At 28.0% G+C, this 22,803-nt stretch overlaps 1 protein-coding gene across 11 annotated transcripts in view; it reads right to left on the reverse strand.

Annotated features, from left to right (window-relative positions):
• The window catches only part of LOC100207239 (NK-tumor recognition protein), a 38,908-nt gene that overhangs the window by 12,380 nt on the left and 3,725 nt on the right, over positions 1-22,803 (reverse strand). For 7 of the 11 annotated variants that reach the window (XR_010641897.1, XR_010641896.1, XR_010641895.1 and 4 more), the window contains exons 4-11: positions 21,846-21,870; positions 16,465-16,488; positions 16,266-16,294; positions 14,654-14,703; positions 14,209-14,272; positions 13,956-14,127; positions 13,573-13,777; positions 10,152-10,219 (exon numbers count right to left, since the gene is read on the reverse strand). Coding sequence is in view for 7 of the 11 variants with exons in the window: in XM_065810750.1 (XP_065666822.1) it covers positions 10,152-10,219; positions 13,573-13,777; positions 13,956-14,127; positions 14,209-14,272; positions 14,654-14,703; positions 16,266-16,294; positions 16,465-16,488; positions 21,846-21,870 (637 nt within the window). In the remaining 4 variants the exon portion in view is untranslated. The remainder of the gene's footprint in view (positions 1-10,151; positions 10,220-13,572; positions 13,778-13,955; positions 14,128-14,208; positions 14,273-14,653; positions 14,704-16,265; positions 16,295-16,464; positions 16,489-21,845; positions 21,871-22,803) is intronic. The other 4 variants (XR_010641898.1, XM_065810753.1, XM_065810752.1 and 1 more) reach the window with 1 other exon arrangement.

Below are 22,803 nucleotides of genomic sequence, written 5' to 3' on the forward strand. Positions count from 1 at the left end.
AGATGTGCGATCGCACATCTTTATATGACCAGGAAAATTACATTTTACTTTGATAATTTGACTGCGATTTCAAAAAACATTTTAAAAACGCGCAGAATGAAAAATATTCTGAATTATAAAAAATCAAAACTTTGAACAAATGTTTTTAGTGAAGCGGTTTTAAATGAAGTAACAATTTACTAATAATGTTTTTTTTTAAAGTATAATTGACAGTTGTATATATTTTTTTAATTTATAATATATAAATTATTTAAGTGTGCATTTTTTATAAAAAACATTATTAAAAAATAAAAAATTGTTTTGTTTTTATAATCGATGACATTTTACGACAACGAAAGTCTCTTTAACGAATTTTAATATAAGAATAATTAAAGTTTGATTTCAAAGATTTGAAAAGATAAACGAAATTTCATTGTAAAAAAAAAAGACAAATGTTTTAGAGAGCCGTAAAATCTTAAATGCTTTTATATTATCGAAACGCTTTTTAATGAAGTAACAAAACACAAAACTAATGAATTTTTATAATAAGTATTGTTGTTTTTTTTTACTTATATAATTATGTATTTTTTATGATAAATGTTTTTTATTTTATTTTTATTAATTTTTTTGTTCTTTCTTTAAATGTTTTACAATATTAGTCGTTTTACAATTATAATAACTTCAATAATATAATAGAATGAGAAAGAACGCGGATCTTGTAGAAGCGGTTCTTGATGACAAGACCTTAAGGTCTTGTTGTCAAGAACCGCTTTTTTTTTCAACTACATTGTTACATTTATTGTGTTTTATATTCTTGTCGAAAATAAAAATAAATAAACTAAAAGATATAACATTCATATTTGTAAATACTAAGAATTGAATTTAAAAAATTTTACTCTATAAAAATTAAAAATATAAGAGTATGTTATCGATAGATAAAATGATCTGTTTAAGTTTTCTTTTAAATGTGTTGTAATTCCACACTTGTGTAAAATAAAAATATTTCAAAACTAATTTGTTCCATAAAAAAATGTTTATCTTTAAACTTATTAAAAAAACAAAGTACAAATGTTAAAACAAAGAATGAAATGGTTTTTTAATGCGTAAATTAAATAGACTAAATTGCTTTAGTTTGATAAGTTTTGTTTTAGTTGGGTTATATCAAGGCTGTAGACAACTTTTTTTGATGTTTGAGCTAATCAACTTTGGAACATGAAGAAAACGCAAAATATTACAGTGATTGGAGACTGGAAACAACAAAAATAATAAGACAATAGCCTCCTCAGCCTCAAATAGGAGGGCAATTAGTCGAATTTGTAATTCTTTTTTTTTTATCTTAAACTTAATTTATATTTATTAACAAACTTCAAATTTGATCAAATAATCTCTTGTTGATTGGCTTTTATGACCTTATAAAGTTTACAGCCCTCTCAATTTGAGGGGGTGTAAACTTTATAAGGTCATAAAATTTTTTTTAAATTGCTGATGCAGTTCCTCCTAATTTTTATTAGATCATTTAAATAATATTTAGGGGTCCCTCAAGGGTCACAAAGTTCTAGAATATCGGAGTAAATTGCATTCTACGTCTCCAATTTGGACAAATTTGGATAAATTTTTAAAGATCAGTCTTTGATCCTATGATAATTTGTTTAACAAATCTAGAAAGTTCTTTATTTGTAGTATCTAGAAATATTTAACTTTTGTGTACATGGAAATTTGCTTTCAAGGACAAAAAATGCCAAAATCAAACAAAATCATGAATTTTTAGCTTCTACGGTTGGACTAGGTACTAGGTATATTTTATGATACCTACTAATAAATTTACATATAGAAAATACATTGGCACCAGTTGTCAGTAGTAAAATGTTTTAATTTTGACCATATTGTAATTCTATAGTATTGTCAATATGCCCAGAAGATTGTCACGATTGCACTTTGAAAGGTCGTGCCTGTGCTTCTTGACAACTTGGAGAAGATATTGTTTTTGTTGTTCATCTTTTGTTATAGCGGCATTGAAATTCTGTATGAGGGCAACACCACATTCATCAGTCATTGACATAGGCCAAGTTTTTTATCTGTTCACAAGCGATCTGATAAGATTGGTTGTTATTCCATTCTTCTTCAGGCAAGACAAGAAAACTGTCATTAATCGCTGTAGTTATGAAGAAACTTCTAGAAATGGTTAATTCCGATATTGAATGAAGAAATGATTTGACCAAATGCAATCCTCTATCATCTTTGATTTCTTATACAAACTTTGCTTTCTCTTTACAGGATAGATGTTGAGAAAACAAAGAATGTTGCAAGGTCTTGGCTTAAGTACAAAGAATGGCAGATGATCATCTTTAGACCTGCTGTCTGCAAACCAAGGTCATAATCATGGAGCCTTTGGATCAGACGAATGTCGTTGATTGGTGTATCAACAACCATTTGATATGAAAACCAAGACTGAAGATATACTTTGACTACAAATCTGTTGAATCATTGTATTCCTTGCAATTCTTGAGCTGTTAGCTTTATTACAGATTCGTTACCACCAAAGAGCAATTCGATCTTCATTGTGTAGATTGCCTTTGCCATCCAACATGCTCTATGAAAGGCACCAGGTTTTCGAATTCAAACAGCTGCTACAGTAGAATTGTTCAAACCAATAATGGAAGCAGCAAGTTGAAGAAATTCTTTGTAGTCATCTGGAGGATGACCGAGTTGAAGTTGCTCAGCAATGAATTCCTTTTATTTGTCACTTGCAGAGATCAACGGTGTCGGTCATGGCTTTAGCTGGCAGTGAAGTAGTTTGAACCAGTTTTCTTTAAATTTTTTAAATATCAAAATCTCCAGTCCAGATGGACCAAGGCACACTCCATATGCATCTGACAGCAGCTCCTCGAACATGTGATGGTGACAAGCCAACCATAGCAAGTTTCAACCAATGGCTGACTCCAAAAGCGTGCAGGTCCCATTAACTCGACCTGTATTTGAGGCTGTTGTATCAAAGCACATACTGATCACTAGTGAATCTATCTGCCACAACTTCAAAAGTTCCAAAACTGCCTCCATTGCTGCCTTTTCTGACCCAGAAGTCAATTTTGGCACACCCAGAAGTTTGATACTTCCATTAACAAGAGAAAATATCAAAACTGACAATCTATCCACTTGTTCTGTGTCTACTCCAGTGATATCAGGCAGAAGCTTGCCATCACAGTGCACGATTTGATTTGCTTGCTCGAAAGTCCTCCTTGATCTGTTCTGAAGTCTTTGACGGTGAATGGTACTTTTTGAAAGAACTGTGGAAGATGTTGATCTGCCTATTTTTTATTGAGCAGAAATGCCAGGATCATCATTGATGTGCAAATGTTTGTGTTTGTCCTGTCTAATACTGCTGATACTTTTGGAGTCAGCACAGAGGATTTAGGCTTTTTATTGCTACTTGCTTTTGGAGTTTTAGGTTTGAAAATAAATTCATCAGCAGGTTCTTGTTGCTCTTCATCAGAGGAACTGGCACTTGACTGGCCTGACTGAAGTGATTTGACTGATCCCATTATATTGACATTATCATCATCACATTCTTCTGCATTAAGAAATTGCTGACCCGATGAAGCTGCTGTTTGCTTGAGTAATCGCACTCTGCGCTCAGCTAATCATTTTTCATGGTGAAAAGTTTTTTTGTCAACAGACCCAATGTATCCGATTCTCGACACTTGCTGTAATTTGAGAAATTGACGGTCTTCTTCATTTTTTATTAATTCATTTGAATTAACATGACTGATGTCAAACAAATTGTCAAGTTTCTAACTATATTCTTTTTGATTTTAGAGATCCTTTGCATTGTTTCTTGACTTGCGTTTCATTAATCCAATATGCTGGTTATACAAATCTTTAATTTTTTGAACTATATCTGGTTTATGTCTTATCAAAAGTCTAGATTTCATCCAGAATGGCAACACTTGATCATATACTTTCTGTACACTTTCAGCTGATGTTAATTTTTGCTTCTGGTGATAGAATAAAAAGTTTCTCATAACGTCACGACCAGAAGGTAGGCGTGCCCCTGTTTTCTTGTCACAGGGATACCAAATCAGCCAGATTATATCGCTACTTTGAATCGTAATGGATTTTGCCATTACTCTGGACATAATCAGTATTATTCAGTTATCTGTTATATATATTATTATATAGCTATATTATAAATTGTCTTATTAGACAACATACAATGTCATACATGTGTGACTTCGTTTGTGAACACTGAGTTTACTAGATCAGAAAAATAAAAATTATACAGATCTAAGAGGCTAATAATTGATTGTCACTAGCTACTTCCTGAGATTCGTACAATCCTAGTAAATTGATACTGCCTTTTCATTAACAAAACTAGTAATAATATATTAATATACAGAAAAATCTATTTTTTAACTTACACTGTTTGATTTTAACAAGTTTGTTCATCAAGCATAGTGGATAATTATAGTTATTTGAGGATTTTGAAAAATAAATAAACAAATTTTTCTTATTTCAAAAATGTTTTCTGCCAACAGCAGACTGCAAACATGTCACATGACCAACAAAAAATATTCTAGAAATTATATAGCGTTTAATATTATTTCACTTTTATTATTAACTGAACTCATCAAAATGTCACAAAATATCATTATTATTGAAATAAAATCTAAAATAAGTTAATTTATTATTATTGTTATTATTATTATTATTGTTAATTATAATTTGACATTAATGTAGTGCTGATGAGCCTAATGGCTTAGTGTACAATTGTACATACAATACATATTGTGTAAATTGTACATATTGGCATCATAAAATACACCATAGAAGTTAAAAATTCATTATTTTTCTTGATTTTGACATTGTTTGTCCTTGAAACTAAGTTTCTATGTACATATATATTTCTAGATTCTACAAATAAAGAACTTTCTAGATTTGATAAACATATTATCATAGGATCGAAGAATGATCTCTAAAAATTTATCCAAATTTGTCCAAATTGGATACGTAGAATGCAGTTTACTCTAATATTCTAGAACTTCATGACCCTTGGGGACCCCTAAATATTATTTAAATGATCTAAAAAAATTAGGTGTTTTTATGGGACAATAAAGAAACTATTAGGAGGGACTGCATCAGCAATTAAAATTATTTTTTTGGGTACCCTAATATATATACACCTTATATAAGTATCACTTATGGGGACAGATTTTACAAAAAAACGAATACTTACGGGGACATTGACTGAGGGTTTGGTTTGGGTCAGCATTAAGGTCAGGCTTAGGGTTAGGGGTACGGCAAGGTTTAAATATGGTTATTTTTAAACCTTGCCATAACCCTATATATAATAAATAAATATAAATAACGAAAACAAATATAAAAAACTATAATAAAATAAATTTAAATATGCATAAATAAAAATAAAAATATGATAAAAATTAAAAAATAATTATATTTATGATAGAAACAGTGTAGAAAAAGTAAAAAAACAAAAACAAAACAGGAGCAAAAAAACATGTCCCCATAAGCGCTAACTAGGAGTGTGTGTGTGTGTATATATATAAGTATATATATATATATATATATATATATATATATATATATATATATATATATATATATATATATATTTATATATATATATATATACACACACACACACACACATATATATACAAACTACCATTTATAATTATTCGAATGACATTAACTTTTTAAAAAAATGCTGTTTTTTATTTAACTATTTAATATTTTAATTTTTGCACTATTAGATATTTAAATTTATTATGATTGAAATGATTTAATAAAAATCATAAGAATAATAAAAATGTTATAGCTACTACATTAAAAATGGACCATCAATGACTGTAAATGTGGACCAACGTATTGAAGTTTTAAATCTTTGGTTTAAGATAAGATTGTTTGTCTGGAAAAAAAATTTATTGAATGCATGATAAAATATGGTGTATTATTGACTGTAAAACATGGTGGATTTAGTGTTAAGGTGTGGGGCTATTTTGGTTGAAATGACACAGGTGACTTTGTAAAAATAGAGGTAGTAATGACAAAAGCAGTTTACTTGTACACTTAAAAAATCATGCTACACCTTTGTAAAGATTGTTTTATGGAAAACTATTTAATTTTTCAGAAGAAAATGACTTTAAGCTTGAATCGAAATCATATTTTTCAAAAAACTGTCAAAGTTATTTGACTGAGTTCAAGAACAATCAAATATTGATAGCCTCCCCAATAACAAGATCTTTCTCCAATCAGATTTTTATGGGAGGTATTAAAAGTAATGTCAAAAACTAATGCCTAAAGATGCATAAGACGTGGAAAAAACTTATAAGTTAGTGGCATAAAATATATATATATATATATATATATATATATATATATATATATATATATATATATATATATATATATATATATATATATATATATATATATATATATATATATATTAACAAAAACTGTTTTGATGTTTTAATAATTTAAATGCAATTAAAAAATTTGTTATGTTACTAATACCTTTTAATCGTTGATCTTTTTTAAAGTTTTTTTTTACGTGAAGGTTTTAAATTCAAATTAAGTCAAAAATTAACTATAACAATTGTTTAAAATAAACGCATTATGCGCAAATGTTATATTAAAATTTTTTTCAGAAGGTATATATTTTTTATGATAATTTTAAACACTTGAAACTGTCTTAAAATCTTTTAAAAGATTATTCTTTAAAGTTACTTTAAATTACGAATAAGTTAAATTAAATCTTCCCATGATTTAATTGCTTTTTTTTTGTTTTGTTTCTATTTTTACAAAGAATTGTTTAAATTATTTTTTTTTAAACTTGACTTACTAATCAAAGTCTGAAATGATTAAAAATTACAATTGTAAAAAGACTAGGTCTTTAATAACTTCATTTTGTGCAACTTTTTGAAAAAAAAAAAAATGCTTACACAACTTAAAAATATTCTTTTTTTTTCTTTTCAACAATTTAGTTTCACTTTTCAATAATTTAAATAAAATTTGTTTATTTATTAAACAATCAATAGAAGTAGTTTGTAAAAGCATTTTGCGTAAGTAATTTTTTCGAATGCAATTAAAAACGTAAAAAAAAGTAATTTTCGCTTCAAGTTTTTTTGAGTTTTATTTTAAAGCTAATTTATTTTCTTTTTCATAAGGAATTGTTTTGTTTATTCTTTAGTTTTTTCTTTACATTTTTTCCTAGTTTAAGTTTAGCTTAACGTTTCTTTTTCCAAAGCATTTCTGAAATGTTTAAGTCATAAAAACATCTAAACAGTCGTGGTCAAGTTGTAAACAAAAAAACCATTTGCGTGGTCAGCAATAGCATTTGATTACATGCCATTCCTGTCCAAGCCTCTCCCCCTCCCTTCCTCTCACTATCTATATATCCTCTCTCTCTCTATTTATTTTATAGAATTCAATTCCTGTCAATCAAAATGTTAGATTAGATTGTAAATTAATCAGACAATCTGAGGTTTTAGCCAGATAATGTTCGATGTTTGATCGTTAAATTGAGCCCTGTATTATAACTATTTATTGTAATATTCTGTTGTTGTTTTTTAATTGTAAATATTCTGTTTTTATCAATTTAATAAGCTTAGTTTAGAATAACCAGATTGTTTATTACAATACTATTACTATTATTTTTAATATTCTGTTTATTTGTTTTAATTGTAAATCTTCTGTTTTTATCAATTTACAAGCAAGTTTAGTATAAGTATAGTATTGTTTACTAACTATTACTAACAGTTAGATAAAATAAGATGTTATAACACTTAAGACATTAGATTTATTGTGTTAGTTAAAAAAAGTTAAACTCTGCATGAATTATGGAAATATAAAAATACATATGATTATAAAAAAATACTTAGTATTTTATAATTGGGTCTTAAAGCTAAACTGTGATAAAAAACAAACAAGGTTTATCTCTTTTACAAGAAGAGGTCGGAAAAAATGCTTCGAATGTCAAGTTGTAAAAGCATATTCTTGGTTAATGTTCAATAATCAACCAAAAATTTTAAGTGAGTTTTTCTACTTTATAATAGAAAATGAGAAGTTACGCTGTTTCTATAGTAAATACAATATCATAAGTATGTATTCTAAACTTGTATATATTTTCGCTATCACTTGTGCCTATTCAAAATATTAAATTCCCTGTAGGAAGACTGGCTTGAAAGTTATCAGCGACAAAACAATAATGTACCATGTAATAAAATATTTGAAAATTGGATTGGTTGATAGGAGAATTGGATTGGTTGATAGGAGAATTGGATTGGTTGATAGGAGAATTGGATTGGTTGATAGGAGAATTGGATTGGTTGATAGGAGAATTGGTCAGTTTGCAGCTGTTAGTGAAAGACCCTTATCAAGAAAAAGCTCCAAAACCTCTGGTAGAAAAAACTACTTATGTTCCATTAGGATTTTTCCCTATAAGTGAAATAAGCATAGACACGGACTATACTGAAGTAGGCTTGATAAGTGCTCAAAGCTTGCAGTTTGAGAAAATTTTGAAATGTCCCAGAAAAGTTAAAAAATTATAAGGTAAATGTAAAATTAATATTTTAATATCTTAAAAGTATAACTGCAGAAACAAAATATAAGCTTCTAATTAATCTTTTAATCATTTACATTTAAACTTTAGAAAAGCACTAAGATTTTTGGTGAATTGGCAAGCTTGTAATTTTGTTTTTTAAAGAAGCAATATACAAAATTCACAAAACCAGAGCAATCTTACACTACAGATTCATGGCAAAGACTTTGTAATAAAATTTAACCCTCCTAAGATCAGATATGAAACTGTATTAGAGTTTGATAGAATGGTTGACTTTTACAATGCTTTGAAACTCAAAGCATTGTAAAATCTGTCAAAATTGTTAGCAACAGAACAAGCAGTAAAACTTGTTCAAATAAGATAAGACTTACTTATGTAGTATGTAGTATGCGTAGAGTATGCGAAGAGCAAGAAGGCTCAGAAGTTACTCTAAATGAAAACTCCTGAAAAAAAAAATAAAAAAGAAAGAAGTGTGGGTGCAAGAAATCAGATACAGGTACCTGCTCCCATGCTATTAGTTAATAACTCTTTCAAAACTTCAACTAACACAAACTTTGACATTTAATTTAACCTTAAAAATACATATTAATTCTTAACATATTTTGTTGAAATTTTTTTCTAATGAAGCTAACAATTTTAATTAAAACCTAATTAAAATATGATTATGCATCAAGAGTATAAATTTTTATTTTTTTGTTATTTTTTAAACAAAATATATTGGCACTCAAATGATAATGTTAAGTTTAAAATCAAACCAAAAAAATAAACACCATAAAAAGAGAAGATTTTTACAATGTAATTTGAATATATTTTTTAATATACCAATACATTTTGATCTAGATTAAGTTACAACAAAAGATTATAAGCCCAATACTTAATATCTTTTGAGGGTTACCATTTTGAACTTGGGTTTATTTGATACTAGGCGCTAATAACAGTAATTTTTCTAAAAACATCATTCAATACCAATGTTTGCTATATGACTAAAAATGGCTTCTTCAAACAACAAAAAGTTGTGGTTTCACCACAATCAAAATGTTGGACTCTATCAATAATTAAATTAGCCGAAAAAAAATACAATAGTTAGGAATTTGTTTGATTAAAAGCACAGGCTTTTTTTGAAATCAAAAAACATAGAAAGTATAGATGAAAAATAAGGAACTTTAAACCAGAACTTATTTCTATTTGCACTTTTGCTAAGAAAATAGTTCAAATTTGGTAAGAATGTGCAAAAAATGTAACTTTGCAATGAACTGATCTGAACAGATTAAACGGAAAAAAAAAAAAAAAATGAAATAAAAATATTTGTAATAAAAATCACTCATTAAACACCTCCACATTAAAACAAGTTTTTATGAAAAATTATGGGATATGGGTAAATAATGGTTTTCATGGCAAAAATTATGGATAATATATGCATTATATATGCAATATAATTATATATATAATAGGAAATTGTTTGATTAAAATAGTTAGGAATTTGTTGAATTACAAATTTTAGTTATAACTTCAATTTTCAAACTTCAAATTACATTTTAAACTACAGACACTTTGAAATTGAACCAGTTAATACACTTATATAAAAGAAACATACCTGACCAGCAATTTGCTGACCATTAGGAAGAAAAACTCGTGGATAGTTTGATTGTTGAAATGCTTGACCTTAAAAATATTCAAAATAAAGTTTTTTTAAATTTTGTAATCAACTTTTAATTTAAATTATAATTAAAGTTTTAAGAACCAAGGAGTCAAAATATATTTATATATATTCAAAATATGTATATATATGTCAAAATATGTATATATATATATATATATATATATATATATATATATATATATATATATATATGTATATATATATATATGTATATATATATGTATATATATATATATATATATATATATATATATATATATATATATATATATATATATATATATATATATATATATATATATATGTCAAAATTTATATATATATATATATAAAAAGTATATTATATATATATATATGTTAACATTTGATCTATTTTACGAATTGCTCAATATTCGTAACATACGTAAATATATATGTATGTATGTTACTAACAGTGAGTAATCTGTTAAATAGATCAAATGTTAACTAAAGTATTTAACATTTTTTTAAAAAAGTAAATTTAATAGTGGTTGCAAGCAACCACTATTAGAGTTGAAAATTACTGGAATAGAAAAGATGAATCTTATAAAGCAAGATTAACAAACAACTTAAAAGATTGCTAATTATATAAATAAGGAAAACAAGATAAAAGGGAGTGAATTCTAAAGAACTGATGTTCAAGGAAAAAAACAAGATGAATAAGAATTTTTGGAGCACTTAGGAACTACCACAGTAAAAAGATGAGATTTAATTAGATGATAAATAACACAAGAATGAATTTTAGTAGATGACACAAAAGACGCTAGCTCTTAAGAGCAGCGCTCATTGCAGTATTTATAGAAAAGAGAAAGAGAACCAACATTACAACAATGTGACAATGATAAAAGGTTGGATGAAAGAGTTTTATGCAGAAGAAGTGAGATTCTTTTCAAGCTCAAATGCCCCTTCCAAGCAACCAGAGATTGTTGGCTTCTTTTTGAGATAAGAATAAATGGTAGTATCATCAGCGAACAAAGTAACCTTGGATGTTAGAACTTCATGAAGACCGAAAAAAAAAGTATAGAGCCAAGGACAAAACCTTGAGGAACCTCTGAAGTTACAGGAAATGAAGAAGAGTGCTCTAAATTAAGGACAACTTTTATACTACGATTGGTAAGGAAAGATTCAATAATCTTAAATATGTGATCTGATACACCGTAAGAAGAGAGCTTATGGAGAATAGCAGCATGCCAAACTTTATTAAAGGCTTTTCAAATGCTGAGAGCATTAACAAATCAGCAGTAGAACAAGAAGTTTGAAATTCATATTGATGATCATTAAGTGAGTCATTAGATTCAAGATGAGAGATTAAGCGTTTGTTAATTAAAGACTCATAAAACTTGCTTACGATAGGAGGAAGACTAATGGGATAGTAGTTAGACAAGTCAGATCCTTCTCCAGAATTTTTAAAAATAGGGACAACAGATGTTACTTTCCAGCAGGCTGGAAAACAAGACTCTGATAAGCACTTATTAAATAGTTTTGAAAGGATAGACAACAACTCTGGAGAAAACTTCTGCAAGACTATAACAGATATGTTGTCCACACTACAAGCTGTCGAGAGTCTAAACACGAAATTACTTTAGATACAGAAGCTGAAGTGATACAAATGTCAAACAACCTGTTTGCCAGCTATATCAGGTAGCATGAGATTAGTGGAATCAAGAGATGAGATTGATGAAAAGTTCTTAGCAAACAATTCAGCTTTGTCTTAAGGTGAGGTAACAAAACCTGAACCATGCAAGAGAGGTGGAATAACAGATTTCCCCTTATTATTGACATCAAAGATTCTTTAGAAGTCTCGAGAGCCTAATTTTTTAGATGAAATATGAGATTTCCTGACCTGAGAATAGTGGGCTTTGGCATTAGACAAAACTTTTTTGTAATAGTTTCTATCAATAGTAAACAAACATCTGTTTTCTGGATTTTGTTTTGGCGATAGATATGGAAGTAATGGTTACGATTGGAAATTAGGCAGCACAATGAGGGGAAAACCATGGAAATGAATGAGGCTTGACTTGGAATCGTTGAGAGGGAATAAAAGATTTCATGCCAGCCTGAATTCAAGAAGTTACAAAAGAAGCACATTTGTTAGCAGGAAGACAAAAGATTTGTACCGAAGGGCCATCACAAAAAAAACCACGGAAAGAGTCCCAGTCAGCTTTAAGGTAGTTGTAAGAGGTATGATGATAGGGGGATTAAGATGAAGGAGAAGAATGAGTTTTATGAGTTTTAGAGAGATCAAACTGTGGACAGAAGCACTTAAAAGGTAAACTTGGAGAAACTGAGCACTGGCTAGGATTAGAAACAAGACATAAGTCAAGTAGAGAAAGATAAATGATTTTGGGCCTTAACGCCTGCAAAGTCACTGACACTAGAGCCAAACCATTCAGTGTGATGAGCATTGAGTCACCAACAACAACAATATTGGTTGAAGGGTAAAGAGAAAGGGCTTGGTCAATTTGATCAGAAACAACATAGAAAAGAGTGCAGTTTTGAGATGGAGAGCGATATAGAACAAAGAGAAAAGCGATAGAGTGTAGTGCTAAACGAAAGCGCATAAAAAAATAGTCTGTGGATTCAAACCTAGTTTCCAACAAATGGGTGAATTCTTACGAATGTAAATGCTCAGGCCAAGCATGCAACTATTGGAGTCTTTACAAATTAAATGAAGATAACCATCAACACTAAGATCACAAGATAAGGCAGCTGAACTCAAAGTAGACTCACAAAGGTTTTTTATGTTTTATAATTTTTGATACTTTGATTATTTTTAAATTGGTTAAAGAACTTGAATCAAAGCACAGATAGTACTCAGTAGACTATCTAATAGTCCAAACAATTGCTTTATGAATATTATTAAACATACTTATATCAGAGATCTACACTAGTGATGCCTCGACATTACCAATGACTGAATTTTATGAAGGGCAACATTAATTGTATCAAAGCACCATAGAATAGCATTTAACTAGAAAGTTCACAGCACTTTCCTTACTAATATCACATATGAGGCCAGAGCTGACATTGAAACAAAGACCTCTTGGTTCTGAGTCAGAATTCAAACCACTGCATCATAGCTGCTTCAAATTGATATAATTGATCCTATATTATTTTTTATTGAGGAAAACTTTTTTAAAGTTGTCAATGAATACCAGAGAATAAAGAAAACATTTTTTAATCTGTAAACTTAAATCAAAATTATACTTGAATATGTTAATATTAACTTTGAGCATGGTTTATATAACTTTAACTTGTTATATTTATAAAATGCCCTTTTGCTTATATAATATATTACGTAAAACTATTAATTTTATTTATTCACTTCAATTATTACCATGTCGAATAGCAGCTTGAAGAGCTTGAGCCTGCTGCTCTGGAAGACTTTGAATATTCAAGTGCTGCCCTGATATTTGACCTGGTAACAACTGACCAGGTTGAAGAGTAACAGTACGGAAGACAGGCTGTGCAACACCAGGTATCATTTGTCTAATAAGAACTTGACCAGGCTGAAGTATCTGAGGAGGTTGAACTTGTGTTGGCTTTAAAAAAAAGTAAATTAAAATGTAAATACTAAAACATTTATAATACTCAATAAATACATAAACACTTAAAAAAATTTATAATACTCACTCAAAAATTTATAATACTCACATAAACACTTAAAACATTTATAATACTCAATAAGCACATAAACACTTAAAAAGATTAAATATTTACAGGTTGATTTTGAATATTGAGTTGTTGCGACATTGACGATACAATTTGTTGATGGTCTCCAAATCTAGTTGGAGGATGTTCAAGCAAAGCATGATGTTGAAAACGATCTTGCATATTAGGTCTATGATGATATTGTGAACGATTTAAAAAAGTTGCAGGTCGCATTTGGTGCCTTTATACAAAACAAAACAAAAAATTAAATGTTCTAATTCAAAGTTTTGCCTAGAAACGAAGAAAAAATTAAACAAAAAACCTTTGAGGTGACATTTGATGCATCATAGGCTGATGCTGCATTGTGGGTAACTGTGGTGTATCGCCTAGTAGCAAATAAATTTAAGGGATCAAAGTAAACAAATTTCTAAAATTATAAAACCACCTCAATGCATATCTAATTATACTAAATTTATAAATACATTTATGTATGTATGTATGTATGTATGTATGTATGTATGTATGTATGTATGTATGTATGTATGTATGTATGTATGTATGTATGCATGTATGTATTTATATTAACAATAGGTTAATTCTAACAAATTCTTTTTTTAACTGAAATTAGAAAAATGAAAATAAATGATAGTTGATATTGTTTTAAAACTGTGTTGTGCTTTAAGTTGACATTTAAGTTATCATTTAAATTGTAGGAAATAATATGCAAATAAATGGTGAACATTATTATTTAAAAATATGAAACTAACTTTTTTTAGGTTCTGTATCTGATTCTTCACTTGATGACGAAGATGAGGAACTAAAATAATAAATTATATTAAATTATTAATTGTGGTGATCATTTAAAAAAGCTAACAAATACAACCTAAAAAACCTAACATTTTTTTTTTTTAACATCTTCGCTTCCAACAAGGCCGCAAGCAGCCACTAATTAAAGTTGGAAGTTACTGAAAAAGAAAAGATGAAGATTGTAGAGCAAGATAACGATTGACGGACGACTTAAAGGATTGCAAATTATATGAATCAGAAAAGCAAGATGAAGGAAGCGAATTCCAAAGAACTGATGTTCGAGGAAAAAAACTAGACAAATAAGAGTTTTTGGAGCACTTAGGAACAGTCACAGAAAAAGGATGACACTTAATTGAATGACGAGTAACACGAGAATGAATTTTAGTAGATGGCATAAGAGACGCTAGCTCTTTAGAGCAGTGCCCATTATAGTATTTGTAGAAAAGAGAAAGAGTAGCAACATTACGACGATGTGATAATGGTTGGAGGTTGGCTGCAAGAGCAGGTCCAACTATGTTTACAATGCGTTTTTGCACCTTGTCTAAAAGAGAAAGGGCATCATTAGAAGATCCGCCCCAGATATGGCAACAGTATTCCATACAAGGCCGGATTTGAGATTATTAATTGTATTATTAATTGTATTATTAATATTATTATTATATTATTATTATTAATTGTATGTTTGATATTGACATATTATTAATTGTATGTTTTATATTGCTATTAATAAATTTATTGTTACTTATTTATTTTGTAAATTTTATAATTCTATATAGAACAAACTAGTAAATCAAAAAAAAATTCTTTTTTCAAATCCATGCTTTATGCAAGCAGAATTCTATCGGGCCTAGAAATTCTTTTTTTGTTATCTTTTGTAGAAGGAAAAATTACTGTTACGTTTTTAAATTTTTTTTTTTATTAATTCAGTGTTCTTATGGGGAAATACAAATTAAATTTTTGTTAACTTAATTACCTTTTTTTGGTCAAATTTTTCCATTTCCTTGTATTGTCATCGAAAATGATTAAGTGTGCAAAATTTGAGCAAAATTGGTTGAGAAAAAAGCTTTCAAAAATTGATTTCAAATTTTGTGGCACACAAACATATATATATAGAAAGTAACCTTATATAAAGCATGGAAAAAAGAGAAAAATTTTTCAGACAAAGTTTAATATTTAACAAAAATTGTTTTAATATTTTTATAGTTAAATTTTTTTTTTTTATTTGATTTTAATTTCTTATTTAAAGCTATATTAATAGCTTTTACTAAATACTAGATACTATAAAATATTTTCTTATACATCTATGACTTTTTATAATACATCTATATTAAAAATCTTTTCATCCACCCCTATATTAAAAAATTTTCTATATCCATCATTATCAAGGAGTAAAAACAATTACATAGATTAAAACCAGAATGTATATAGTTATAACTGATTCTGCAACTTCTTTGAAACATTGAAAGACAAGTATAATGGTTTCAGGATTTTACAGAAATATATGGGCAAAAATACTTAAAACTATAAACAAAAATGTAACCAAATTTAGATAATAAAAACATGTTTACTTACTCATCATCGTCACTTGCCAAAAGTTTATCCTATATATAAGAGCAAAATCAGAAATCAAACAATGCTAATAAAAGATTTTAAAAAATGATGTTCTCAATAAATTTTGAAACTATTAACAGAACAAATGAGATTTAGCATTTAACTTTTTTGATTACTTTTAATATTACTCAAGTTTGTAAAAAAAAAAAAAAAAAACTACCTCATCAACTTCAGCATCATTTTCCTAAAGGATAAAAAAAAGCCGCTGAAAAGTCTTTTTTCATAGAAAAGCAGTGCAAAGCAAAGAACTTAGTTGGATAAGTAATTAAAGACTTTTATAACATTACATTCAATAATATATTCTTTATATGATGATTGCAGAACTTTATTGAATAAGAAATTAAAAAAAAATTTTTTGGAAGAGAATTGTTCATAATATGTGGTATATCACTCTCACAAAAACTCCTCTTATGCTATCTCAAGGGTTCAGGACAATCCTAATGTTAATCCATCGAGACTGTCTCAGGAAACATAAAGCAACATGAAATTTTATTTCTGTCTTATATTTTTATAAACTTTCATTATACACAGCCTAATTTTTTTCACAAACAACTTTGATTGATTCAGAATGAGTTTTTTCTGTAGCAGGACTATTCATAGGAATTTGTTCATGATTAAGTGATAAATCAATTGATTGATTATGCTTTTTAAAGCAATTTTTTCATTTAAAAAATAATTAGATCAGTGTGCTAATATAAATTTGTGCTAGAAAACCTTTGTTTGTTATTATATTTAAACTATGATTTCAGATAAAATAAAAATTATGTAGTGATCTTTAGAAATTCCTGGATAAGAAAATCTCTTCTTTTTTTAAAACAATCTGACTTAAAGTTGGCATTTTACAACTAAGAGTTTGCAAAATGTTTTAGGGCATTGCTAAAATACATGAGTATACAGATTGAGGCAGAAGTAAATGAGTACACGAGCAGTGAGATGCCGGTCTAAAACAGACTTGGTAGACAACGTGAGCCGCCTGTGCTGATAGTGCTTGCTTAGGTGATCAGCATTTTTGCAAGATTTTTTGTTAAAAAGCTCATGAAGAAAATATAATGATTACGATAATTATGTAACTAAATATGTTAGTTATACGACATACAGTCCCTGGCCGAATCATTAGACGCACTAGAAAATTTTATGAAAAATGGAAATTATCTTGTGATACCAAACAGGAATTTACCAGGTGTATATATGTTTTTTGCTTATCCATTTGATTATCTATATTATATTACAAATAAAACATTATTATGAAAGAACAATATGTATTTATTGACTCTTTAAAGAAAACGGACATAAATATACTTAAATGTCAATATTTTGTTGAGCCACCTTTAGCCGCTAGAAGAGCTTTAATTCTGTGCGGCATGCTGTCAATGCAGGACTGCACTGTCTCCTGCATTTAAGGATGATGATTCCAGACGTAAATTATTCTTTCTATGAGTTGAGGTTTGTTTGTAATGACATCTTTAGCCACTTCTCTTTTCATTAACTCCCAAATGTTTTCTATGGGGTTCAGATCTGGGCTATTACCCAGCCAATCCAACAGAGGAATATTTTGCTCTGCCAAAAAAGCTTTGACAGATCAAGCTGTATGGCAGGGAGCTCCATCTTGCATAAAAGTGAATGGTTCCCTATTTGGAAATCATTCTTGGAGCTGTGGAATCAACCGATTTTGCAAGACATTTTTGTACTGGTTATGCTTCATCATACCATTTACCACGTACAGTTGCCCAGTGCCTTTGCTGCTGATGACTGACCAAATTATCACTTTTTTAGGGTGCTTCACAGTTTGAACAACACAGTCAGGATGAAATTTTTCTCCGTGACAACGACGCACAAACTGAGCTTTGTTCTGCAAAATTTCAAATGTGCTTCTATCACTGAAGCAGACCTGTCAAAAATAGTAACAAAAAACACTAAACATTTGTGCTGGTCTTCTGTCATCATAGAAAAAGGTTAAATGCATTATTTGTGAAGAAAAAGTAAAGAAATTGTAAAAACTTACCGATCTCCAGAAGTCCAGATCACGGAACTGTTTGGCCCATGTCAGACGCTTTGCTTTTATTGCAGGTGTTAACTTGGACTTTCTGGCGGGCGGCAGGCCTTAAAATCTAAATCTATTAATTTTCTTCGAACAGTGCGTTCAGAAGCATTCACATTAACACCTTGGAGTTGCGATGTTATCAGTTTTGTGGTAGCAAATCTGTTTTCAAGACAAATTTTCTTTAAAGATCTTTCTGCATTTGGAGTGAAAATAGGCTTTCTGCCGCATTTTTTCTTTCGCTTTGGAGTCAATTCTTCCCCTGACTCAATTTTCTATTTTATGCGTCGTATACTAGCTTCAGATATTTCTCCAATCTTCGTGATATTTCGCGATTTGAAAGTACTTTGGCATTCACAAGGGCCTTTCTTTCAGCTTTTTTGCGTGGTATAAGATCGGCTTTTTTACCCATGCCTAAAGTGTTCAAACTTATTATTATTTATAAACGTTGCACACGAAATAAACAGTTGAATGCGTAATATGTACTGTAAAACTGCTAAATAAACAAACACTTCAGATAAACACATCCGCAACTGAAGTCACCGCGAACGCGACTGGAGCAGCTTTCGACTTGCATCCGTTAATGTACTAATTGACTCACACTGTAATACCATATATGGAAAATACATACAAACACGAATTGTATAATAAATTTCCTACATAAAAATCCATCACATCCATGTTTAAATGTGAATGTACTGCATATAAACTGGTATAATAAGATAATTTCTTTAAAAACTCGAGTGCGTCTAATAATTTGGCCAGGGACTGTATATATGTGTTTTTAATGAAATGCTTTGTATATGATAAATACATCAGAGCCAACAGTGGTTATTTTTCTGATATTTATTCAAGAATAACATTTGCTAGAAAATTTGTTAAAAAGATTGTTGCATTTGCCCAAATTTTTCAAACTATATTTTAGTATATATTTAGATCACTTTAAAACAGTTGATTATCTAATGTTACTTTGTTACGTGTTTCTTCCAAATTTCTTGTATAAAAAGTTAATTTGTTTCTCTTCTTTGAAAAGTTTAAAAATTGCATTAAACAGCTTCAAGCAAGAGTAATTATGACAAAAAACTTAAATGAGTTCAACAATTTTAAAATTGTTTTAAATTTACATTTAAAAGAACAAATTTTTTTAACTGATATAAAAAAAGATTTTATTCAAGTTATTAAATATGCATTTATTAATGCTTTAATTATTATTTTTGCTTTAGTTTAGTTTTATTTTACTAATTAAGTTAAAATATTCTTAAAAAAAAAAAAGTAAAAAGTTCTTTAGTTATTAGAACAAAGAGATTGCGAGTTAAATTTTATATTTGTATGTATATAATTTTGTATGTATGTATGCATGCATCTATGTATAAATATAATTATATATATACACACATATATATATATACATATACACATATATATACATATACACATATATACATATACATACACATACATATATATATATATATATATATATATATATATATATATATATATATATATATATGTATATATATATGTATATATATATGTATATATATATGTATATATATATATATGTATATATATATATATATATGTATATATATATATATGTATGTATATTTATATATATATACATATATATATATATATATATATATATATATATATATATATATATATGTATATATATATGTATATATATATGTATATATATATGTATATATATATATGTATATATATATATATATATATGTATATATATATATATGTATGTATATTTATATATATATACATATATATATATATATATATATATATATATATATATATATATATATATATATATATATATATATATATATATATGCAACCCTCAGAATTAGCAAAAATGATGTCGGCAATAAACTGCTGACCTTAAACTGTTGGTATCAGGTCGACAAAAAAAATTCAACACAAAGGGTTTACCATAAAACATTGAAACAAGGTCGGCAATTTTTTGCTGACCTCAAACATTTTTAGATGGGAAGTTAAGTTAACATTGCAGAATGCCAACCCTAATTCTGAGGGCTGATATATATATACAGCCTGCAAAAATGTGAAGTGTTTCAGGTCGGCATAACAGTGCTCTACTAAGCTGACATCAGGTCATGAAAAAACTTGTTTTGATTTTTTGCTTTCTGTTACGAAAGGGATTAATTAATTTAAAAAACATAGCTTTATAATAGCAAAGCTTTAGACAATATTTTGATGAATGCAGCAATTAAACTTTATGTAAGTATATAACCATTTTATGAATTAATGATTTTTTAGTTTCAAAGGTTTTTTTTAACAAAAAAAAAACAGTGTTCAAGGGCCCAAGGGCACCCCTTAATATATATATTTTTTGAAAATTTTCTAAAACCAGTGTTTTTTTAGCATTCAGAATACATTAAGGGTGTGGCAGGGATGGAACCTCATGGTCACCTGGTGGCATGGGATGATTCGTTTTCTCATAGGGCTACCTAAATTTTCAAAAAAATGTGTATCATTTTTTTAAACGTATTAGTCACATTTTGAATCATGTGAATCGGCACTTAAATCATTATTAACGATGAACCTTTTATTTTTCATTAGAAAAATAAATTATTTAAACATTGTCAAGCAAAATTAACATAAAAAATATTAATAATGATGCACGTGAAAATTTTTTTCTGTAAAAAGAAACATCTTCCGGAAAGCGCATGCGGTCGCACACTTTGTTCGTCCAGCCTTAAAGTTATTTTTTTAGACAACTTGACCACGTTTTTATATATGCGAATTATTGAAAAGCTAAAAAAAATTACTTAAAACCTGGACGAACAAGCTATGCGCTTCCTGGGAAGGCTTGTCTTAGTAAAACAAATTATTTTAAAAACATGTTTTAAACATTTAACTAATTTAAATTTGTATGAAGTTTGAGCAAGAATAATAGAAAATTATTCTTTTCTAAAAAGTTTCTAAAAAAGTTATGGCTTTAAACTTTTTTGCTTCATGTAAACACAATGGAAAAGTTGTTGTATTTAAAGTTCTAATATCATTTTGTAACCAAGTATAATAAAAACTATTTAACAACAGTTTTTAACATTTTGTGCTTTAACATTTAATTAAACTATTTCCTAATCCTCAATTTTTTTATTAATAATTTATTTTTGATTCAACAGATTAGTTTTATTTCTCTTATTAGTCATTATCTTCAGTCTTTCACCCAAAAAAATTAAATATATCAGACTACTGATTATCATAGCAGACAACTTGAATGAGACATGAAAAAAAAAAAAATTTCCATGCAGACTTTGAGAAAACTAAAGGTTACATCCCAGTATATATATATACATACTTTTTAAATTTTAAAGCTACTATCAAACATGTTTTGTTGAAACTCTATTTTAACTATAACTATATATTAAACTCATTATTTAAATCTTGAATTTTTAAATTTTGAAATTATAAACAACAATATCTTTATAAACAACTTAAATTTATTAAATAATTACCTTATCTTTGGACTCTTCCTTTACTCTAAAAGTATCAAACAAAAAAAATATATATACATATACATATATATATTTTTTGTTATTCACCTCCTCAAGGACGAGAAGGCCACTACAGATGAGGAGGCTACTTAATAGTGGTTTATAACCCTCTCCCAACTCTATAACTCCGAAACACGAACCTTGACGAACAAGGCCGCTGCGCGGAGAAACAAGTTGAGCGCGGTACTACCAGGGACATGGTGGGGATCGAACTCGGAACCTCTCACTTATGAAACGAGCGCTTTACCACTACACCACTACCGCATTGTTATATATATATATATATATATATATATATATATATATATATATATATATATATATATATATATATATATATATATATATATATATATATATATATATATATATATATATAACAAATAACATTTTAAATATATATAACCAATATAAAACAAATAATATTTTAACAATATAGTAAGAAAAAAGCTAAATCTTCAAAAATCTCAACAATGTGATACATTAGTCAAAGATTGTAAAAGTTGAAGCAAGTGATATATCACAAGTCACATTAAAGACACACTCACACACACACACACACACACACACACACATACACACACACACACACACACACACACACATGCACACACACACATATAAAAAACTGAAAGATTAGTCAGCCCACCTAAGTCTTAAGACAACAAGTTTTAAGAGATGATCACAAATTAGATTAATGATAGCCTTTAAGTTGCATTTTTTTACAAACTTATATTGCTTCTTCAGACATTTCCCTGTAACTTTTAAATAAATAGCTAAAAAATTGCCAACCCATATTGCTCACATATCTATTATATCGACTTTTACAAACATTATAGTAATTTAAATACAACATATTTAAAAACTTTATTTTTTATATAAAAAAAAAAAGGTTGCAATTGTTTCAGTTGTTTAAAAA

This window comes from Hydra vulgaris, chromosome 11, assembly GCF_038396675.1.
Source record: "Hydra vulgaris chromosome 11, alternate assembly HydraT2T_AEP".
NCBI lineage: Eukaryota > Metazoa > Cnidaria > Hydrozoa > Anthoathecata > Hydridae > Hydra > Hydra vulgaris.